The sequence below is a fragment of the Bos indicus x Bos taurus genome, chromosome 4 (genome assembly GCF_003369695.1).
Source record: "Bos indicus x Bos taurus breed Angus x Brahman F1 hybrid chromosome 4, Bos_hybrid_MaternalHap_v2.0, whole genome shotgun sequence".
Taxonomy (NCBI): domain Eukaryota; kingdom Metazoa; phylum Chordata; class Mammalia; order Artiodactyla; family Bovidae; genus Bos; species Bos indicus x Bos taurus.
Window position 1 is genome coordinate 13,436,651 of NC_040079.1, and position 8,427 is coordinate 13,445,077.

General features: G+C 42.0%; 1 protein-coding gene across 1 annotated transcript; it reads left to right on the plus strand.

Annotated features, from left to right (window-relative positions):
* The first annotated feature begins 344 nt into the window (after positions 1–344).
* Positions 345–1,289, plus strand: LOC113891805 (olfactory receptor 9A4-like). The gene has a single exon (XM_027540287.1). The coding sequence runs from the start codon at positions 345–347 to the stop codon at positions 1,287–1,289; it is 945 nt and encodes a 314-aa protein (XP_027396088.1).
* The last annotated feature ends 7,138 nt before the right edge of the window (positions 1,290–8,427 follow it).

Below are 8,427 nucleotides of genomic sequence, written 5' to 3' on the forward strand. Positions count from 1 at the left end.
TGACACAGCATCAAAACTGGCTTCTTTTAAGCCTTCACCTTTGTTCCCTATGAGAAAGCACATCTAGTTGGGGGGAAAAGCCAAGGGAGGTTTTGTTCACAGCATAGAGATGATGGTATCTTCATCCATTCCAGGCGGTGAACTTGTAGTTGGATGTGAGGTGACAACGTTTAGGTTTGACTTTGTACAGAGCATCCTAGTAGGGACCCCTCACCTGGTCACCAGATTGGAAATAGTTCCTCATCCTAATCTGTGCTCCTTCTCTCTTAAGAGAAGGACCAAGTGGAGCAGCATTTCTTTTCTTTTGATCTCTAGGTTTCCCAAGGAGCAGAAACAAGGACTGAATGATGAGTAATCACTCAAGTGTCACTGAATTCTACCTTTTAGGGTTCTCAGGGTCCCAAGAACTACACCATGTTCTTTTTGCTGTATTCTTTCTCTTCTACTCAGTGACAATAATCGGCAACATGGTCATCATTGTGATTGTCTGTGTCGATAAACGTCTGCAGTCCCCCATGTATTTCTTCCTGGGTCATCTCTCTGCCTTGGAGATCATGATCACGTCCCTTATCGTCCCTGCGATGCTCTGGGGGTTGCTGCTCCCTGGAATGCAGACAATATCTCTGACTGCATGTGTCTCCCAGCTCTTTCTGTACCTTGCTCTGGGGACCACAGAGTTTGCATTGGTGGGAGCAATGGCTGTGGACCGTTACGTGGCTGTCTGTAACCCTTTGAGGTACAATACCATTATGAACAGCCACACCTGCATCTTGGTGGTGACTGGGTCATGGGTGTTTGGGTTCCTTTCCGAAATCTGGCCAGTCTATGCCACATTTCAGTTTACCTTCTGCAAATCAAACGTCTTAGACCATTTTTTCTGTGACCGAGGTCAGTTGCTCAAGCTGTCCTGTGATGACACTCTTTTCACAGAGTTTGTTCTGTTTTTAATGGCTGTTTTCATTATCATTGGTTCTCTGGCCCCTACAATTGTCTCCTACACCTACATCATCTCCACCATCCTCAAGATCCCCACTGCCTCCGGCCGCAGGAAAGCCTTCTCTACGTGTGCCTCCCACTTCACCTTTGTTGTCATCGGCTATGGCAGCTGCTTGTTCCTCTACATGAAACCCAAACAAACGCAGGCAGCTGAGTACAATAAGATAGTCTCCCTGTTGATTTCCGTGTTAACTCCTTTGCTGAACCCTTTCATCTTCACTCTCCGGAATGACAAAGTCAAAGAGGCCCTTCGAGATGGAGTGAAACGCGGCTGTCAACTCCTCAAGGGTTAGCTCTTCTCTCAGTTCCTTTTTTCAGTGGAACAGTCTGCATTATGAATTATTTGGGAACCTAGAAAACACTAAGTTTTCTTCTCTTTTACCATCATCACCATCACAAAAATTAAATAAGATGTGCAACTTCTGATCAGGCCATGTAAAGACAGGTAAAAATAAAACCCATTCTCTGCTCACTTGAGTCTCATTGCCTTAGTTTAAACTGCTTTTTTGCATCCACTGTTGTACTCAAAGAATCATATTCTTGCGATGTGGGAGGAACCAGAGAAATGACATACGTCCATGTTTCTATGTACTCTGTTGGTCAAATTATTCCATGAGGGAGAAATAACATGAGGTGCTGTGGTGAGATATATGGCATAATCAAGGGCCAAAGGCAGAGATATTCTCCTTGTTTCTTTATCAGCTATTACTAGTTCTTTTCCTACATTTTTGTGAAATTTCTTGACAAGATATCCATATGGTTTAAAGTAGCCTATGGTTCTCTTTTTTTCTGGTAGTTTTTCATGTTATCCTGACCTGATTGCTATTGGGAAGTATGTATGATGCATGCCTCAAAAGAATACATATGAGGTATGTATGCCTTAAAAGTATCTAGAGTGGTGACATGTGGATTGGAGTCCTTCTTCTCTGGAAAATCTTGGTGACCTAAAGAAGACGGAAATACCTGGGGATTGGAAGCAGGCAAAAGTTCTGTCTGCTAAACCTCAGAGCATTGCTTTAGCCTCTCCCTTTTGAAGCGTGTATGCGATGTTGTAATTGTTTGGTCACTGTCATGCCTGACTCTTTGCGACCCCATGGACTACAGCACAACAGGCTTCGATGTCCTTCACTGTCTCCTGGAGTTTGCTCAGATTCATGACTATTGAGTTGGTGATGCTATCTAACCATCTTATCTTCTGCTGCCCTCTCTCCTTTTCCCTTCAATCTTTCCCAGAATCAGGGTCTTTTTCAATGAGTCAGCTCTTCATATAAACTGGCCAAGTATTGGAGTTTCAGCTTCAGGATCAGTCCTTCCAATGAATATTTGGGACTGATTTCCTTTATGATTGACTGGTTTGATCTCCTTGCAGCCCAAGGGACTCTCAAGAGTCTTCTCCAGCACTGAAATTTGAAAGCATCAGTTCTTTGGTGCTCATCCTTCTTTGTGGTGCAACTCTCAAATCTGTACACGACTACTGGAAAAAACATAGCTTTAACTAGACAGACCTTTGTTGGCAAAGTGAAGTCTCTGCTTTTTAATATACTGTCTAGGTTTGTCATAGCTTTTCTTCCAAGGAGTAAGAATCTTTTAATTTCATGGCTACAGTCACTATCTGCACTGATTTTGGAGCCCAAGAAAAGAAAATCTGTTAGTTCTTCCACTTTTCCCCTATCTATTTGCCATGACAAAATAAGAACAGATGCCATGATCTTAGTTTTTTGAATGTTGAGTTTTAAGCCAACTTTTTCACTCTCCCTTTTCACCCTTATCAAGAGGCTCTTTAGTTCCTCTTCAGTTTCTGGCATTAGAGTGGTATCACCTGCATATCCGAAGTTGTTGATGTTTCTCTTGGCAATCTTGATTCTGGCTTGTGGTTTATCCAGCCCAGCACTTGGCATGATGTACTCTGCATCATTTCATGGGAAATAGATGGGGAAACAGTGTCAGACTTTATTTTGGGGGGCTCCAAAACCACTGCAGATGGTGATTGCAGCCATGAAATTAAAAGACGCTTACTCCTTGGAAGGAAAGTTATGACCAACCTAGACAGCATATTCGGAGAAGGCAATGGCACCCCACTCCAGTACTCTTGCCTGGAGAATCCCATGGATGGAGGAGCCTGGTGGGCTGGAGTCCATGGGGTCACTAAGAGTCGGACACGACTGAGCGACTTCACTTTCACTTTTGACTTTCACGCATTGGAGAAGGAAATGGCAACCCACTCCAGTGTTCTTGCCTGGAGAATCCCATGGATGGAGTAGCCTGGTGGGCTGCAGTCCATGGGGTCGCACAGAGTCGGACACGACTAAAGTGACTTAGCAGCAGCAGCAGCAGCAGCAGACAGCATATTCAAAAGCAGAGACATTACTTTGTCAACAAAGGTCCGTCTAGTCAAGGCTGTGGTTTTTCCAGTGGTCATGTATGGATGTGAGAGTAGGATTGTGAAGAAAGCTGAGTGCTAAAGAATTGATGCTTTTGAACTGTGGTGTTGGAGAAGACTCTTGAGAGTCCCTTGGACTGCAAGGAGATCCAACCAGTCCATCCTAAAGGAGATCAGTCCTGGGTGTTCTTTGGAGGGAATGATGCTAAAGCTGAAACTCCAGTACTTGGGCCACCTCATGCAAAGAGTTGACTCATTGGAAAAGACTCTGATGCTGGGAGGGATTGAGGGCAGGAGGTAAAGGGGACCACAAAGGATGAGATGGCTGGATGGCTTCACCAACTTGATGGACATGAGTCTGAGTGAACTCCAGGAGTTGGTGATGGACAGGGAGGCCTGGTGTGCTGCAATTCATGGGGTCGCAGAGTCAGACATGACTGAGCGACTGAACTGAACTGAACTCTGCATATAAATTAAATGAACAGGATGACAATATACAGCCTTGTATTCCTTTCCCAATTTTTTACTCGTCAGTTGTTCCATGTAAGGTTCTAACAGTTGTTTCTTGACCCACATACAGGTTTCTTAGGAGAGAGTTAAGGTGGTCTGGTATTCCCATCTCTTTAAGAATTTTTCAGAGTTTGTTGTGATTCACACAATCAAAAACTTTAGCACAGTCAATGAAGCAAAGTAGATGTTGTTCTGAAATTCCCTTGCTTTCTTTATGATCCAATGAATGTTGACAGTTTGATGTCTGGTTCCTCTGCCTTTTCTAAATGCAATTTGTACTTCTGGAAGTTCTTTCAAGTACTGCTAAAGCCTAGCTTGAAGGATTTTGAACATAACCTTGCTAGTATACGAAATGAGTGCAATTGTATGGTAGTTTGTACATTCTTTGGCATGCCCTTCTTTGGGATTGGAATGAAAAGTGACTTTTTCCAGTCCTGTGGCCACTGCCGCATTTTCCAAATTTGCTGACATATTGAAAGCAACATTTTAACATCATCATCTTTTAGAATTTTGAATAGCTCATCTGGAATTCTATCACCTCCACTAGCCTTTTTTGTAGTAATGCTTCCTAAGGCCCACTTGACTTCAGACCGCAGGGATGTCAGGCCCTAACTGAGTGAACACACCATGTGGTTTTCTGGATCATTAAGACCTTTTTTTGTACAGCTCTTCTGTGTATTCTTGCCACCTCTTCTTAATCTCTTCTGCTTCTGTTGGGTCCTTACTGTTTCATCCTTTATTGTGCCCATCCTTGCATGAAACTTTCCCTTGGTATCTCCAACATTCTTGAAGAGATCTCTAGTCTTTCCCTTTGCATTCTTTTCTTCTACTTCTTTGCACTGTTCATTTATGAAGGCCTTCTTATCTTTCCTTTCCTTTCCTCTGGAGCTCTGCCTTCATTGTATGTGATAGAGACACATGACGGTGAAGTGACTAATTCTGGAACGAGTATTCTTTGTTTGTTACTGCTGAAAGGAACATTGTCTAGACTTCTCCTGGACCCAGACTTCAGACTACATTATGCTTTCTTGATTCTTTGTTTCCAGCCCACATGCACCTTTCATAGATTTTCTCTGTGGGCCAACTACAATCAATGAGTCACTACCCACTTCATTCCCAGTTCCTCAGCAGTTCCAGGGCATGGCTGTTAGGCATTGTAGTAGTTGAAATTTCATATTGTCGGAGGCAGGGCTTTGGAGGTAGGAGTTTAGGACATGATGGCACAGCACATCATGCCAGTCCTCAATTGAGAGAGGCAAACAACTTGCCCGGCAGGAGTTAATTGACTCACTCATTTCCCAAGAGTACTATGTGACGATGCCTACCTGTTGGGAAGCAGAGGCAAGACCACCATGTCTACTGAGTTACTTGTACTGAATAGGAGCTCCAGACAAGGTGGTGAGTGAATCCTTCAGTCCAAGCCATGCTCTGCTACCAGCCGAGCATCCCTGGTGGGCACCTGGTGGGCATGTGCTGGCCGAGAAAGGATTGACGCCTCCAACACAGGTAGTCCCGGCCCTGTTCATTTCATGAGGCCTGTGCTCACTAGAGGAACCTCATTGTTCTCATTCACTTCTGCTTCTCTAATTCTCACAAAAGCTTTCTCTGTTGCACGTTGTCCTCAGGCTGCTGGCAGCAATTCACATCTGGGAAGAGAGCCTCTTGGTCTGGCCTCCAGTTTCCTTGCCTCTTCCACTTGTCATCACTGTGACTCTTTGGCTTGTCTCATTTTCACACCCCACTTCCCTGTCTCTTGGTCCTCTCCCTTTGTCCTCCAGTTCTCAGCTTCCTCTTTTCCCCCATTTTTTCCATTCCCCCTCATCTCCCCAGGAGTCTAGGCTCTGACCTCCCACTGCTGACACCCTCCTCCTTGTCCCATCGCCGTCCTCCCACATTCCATTATCCTCCTCCTCCTCAATGACTCAGGTTCCAGACAGCTTCTCGCAGGGCCCCTGTTGTTTCACTCACTTTCTCAGATGAATCTGTCCAAGGAGGGGGGACATATCCCTTTCCCCTGACTCTAGGATGTAAGAGAAGAAGAGTCCCAGGCAGCGTGCCTTGGGATGGAACATTAAACGCTTCTTGTGCCCAGGTTTTTCTCTTTGTGTCTTGGTATTGAATGAAGGAAGGTTATTAACTGCATTAGTCTGATTGGACTGCTGTACAAACTCTGTTGCCTGGGTGGCTTCAATACCAGGATTTATTTCTCACAGTTGTGGAGCCTGAGAAGTCCAAGATCATGTTCTGGTCAGTTCGGTTTTTGGTGAGGGGTCTCTTTTGGCTTCTCTTTGTATCCACATGTGGCCCTGAGGGGTACATATGGGGAGTGTGTGCTCTTGTGTCTCAATGTGTAGTGAGACTAGCTTTGTGCGCTTAAGGCCCCGTCCTATCAACCTCACTTAACCTTAATTACTTAGATGCTCCGTCTTCAAATGCAGATGCACTAGGGTTTAGGACTTCAGCATAGGGATTTTGAGGATACAAACATTTCATCTGTATCGCTCTACTCCTGCAATGTAAGCTTATTCTCATCTAGGACATCTGCTTTATCTCCCACTGAGTGCTGGGAACTAGGATCTATCTGTCCACTGGGGGTTTTAGTGTCCCGAGTTACAGGTGTCTTTCATACAAAAATAAAATGAGATGCCTCACATCCACCTCCACTATTACATACACACAGTAAAAGCTCAATAAGCTTATTGCTCTGTGTTTTTTCTGTCTACTGGTCACAGCTGAACACAGATGTAATTAATACAGGAATCTACAAAGAAATACTGATTATAGACTGCTATTTGAAAGGATTTCTCCATGTAATTAGCATGGTGCAAAATAATTTTTATGTACACTTGGAGGTATATCAGATTAAACATGTTTCCATTTTGACAAATTTCAACACTGGCCTATGTTAACATAAACTCTGAGTTCTTAATGATATGGTTATAGTGAATACAAAAACAAAACCAGAGAGAAAGCTACTTCTACCCTTAAGTTTTTAATAGTCTCTCTTCTGGAATTATTCCTTGGTGAAAGTATCTGTGACATATCTCTGTGACAGTATCTGTGACTTATCTCTTAGAGGACATTCATTTTTTCTGTTTTATTTCCTATAGGTATTCCTCTATAACCACATTTCAGTTCAGTTCAGTTCAGTCGCTCAGTCGTGTCCAACTCCTTGCGACCCCATGAACCACAGCACACCAGGCCTCCCTGTCCATCACCAACTCCCAGAGTTCACTCAGACTCATGTCCATTGAGTCAGTGGTGCCATCCAGCCATTTCATCCTCTGTCATCCCCTTCTCCTCCTGCCCCCAAGATGCATAAATATTGATATATATGGTATAACTTAAAATATTAATTTTCTACTGTATACTTACCAGGATATAAGGAATAAAAAGGATGTGATATATAATTAAAACTACTATGCCTTCTGGATTGCCACCACAAACATTTATTTCTTCTGTGCCTAAGTCAAATATATCCATTTTTTATTAATATGAATAGTAATTCTCAAAACTGAAATACAACTGGACTCAGGCTCATCTGGATCCGTAGTTAATTTTTAAACTCTTTGTTATTTTGTTTCATGATTTTTTCAATAAAGACACTGAATATAATTTTTATATCATATGATTGATTTTTATATTTTGAATACCTACTGAATATAATAAACTTTGTTAAATGCTTTGGAAGCATGTAGGTGGAAGGGAACAATGATTGATTGTATAGTAAATATCTTGTAATTTCTCTATATCTTTATTCAATTCTGGCAATATTTCTGTAAGGTAAGTGATATGATGTCATTTTACAAATTAGAAAATAGAGGATCAAATAGGTTAAGTGACTTGCCAAAGTTTACTCAGCCATCAACCATATCACAGCCATCAGATTGGAAAAAAATAAAATTATGGGGATACTAAGAGTTTATGTGAATTGTAGAGAACAGACTTTTATTCATTTCAGATGTGAATATAAAATATTATGGTCTGTGTAATTAGAGAGTAACAAAATTAATAAACATGAACTGTGTATATGCTGTGACCTATTTCCAAGTTGACTCTTTCTTCAGATGTGATCAGTCTGCTGGTAAGCACATGAAAGGAATTCTCCATCTCCCATGCAATGTTTTTTAACTTACAATATTTTCATTTGATTCTCTCTTACAATTTTTATCTCTTTGCTAAAATTCCTCTCTTGTATATGCCTGTTACCCACCTTCTCAACTGCATCACATGACGTAATAATCATAGTTAAGTTACTCTGGCATTAGGTGAATATTTTCTAGTGTAATATTTTAAATCCTTTTAAATACTTGATTTTTCCTTCAATTTTTGAGTCACATTTTTAGTGGATTCTGTGGAGTTTACCAAATACGTCTTAACTTAGAAGTGACTTTAGATTTATACTCACAATGCCCATTTGATGTAGAAACACTACTCCTGTATAGCTCTATTCTCTTCTACCCTTCTGTGCTGTTACTATGCATGTTGCATCTCTATAATCACAAATTTAACCTTATATTGTTCCCATTATTACTTTATGC

What these genes read in the sequence shown, in the direction of transcription:
- LOC113891805 (XM_027540287.1), top strand. Translation starts at nt 345, where the DNA reads ATGATGAGTAATCACTCAAGTGTCACTGAATTCTACCTTTTAGGGTTC.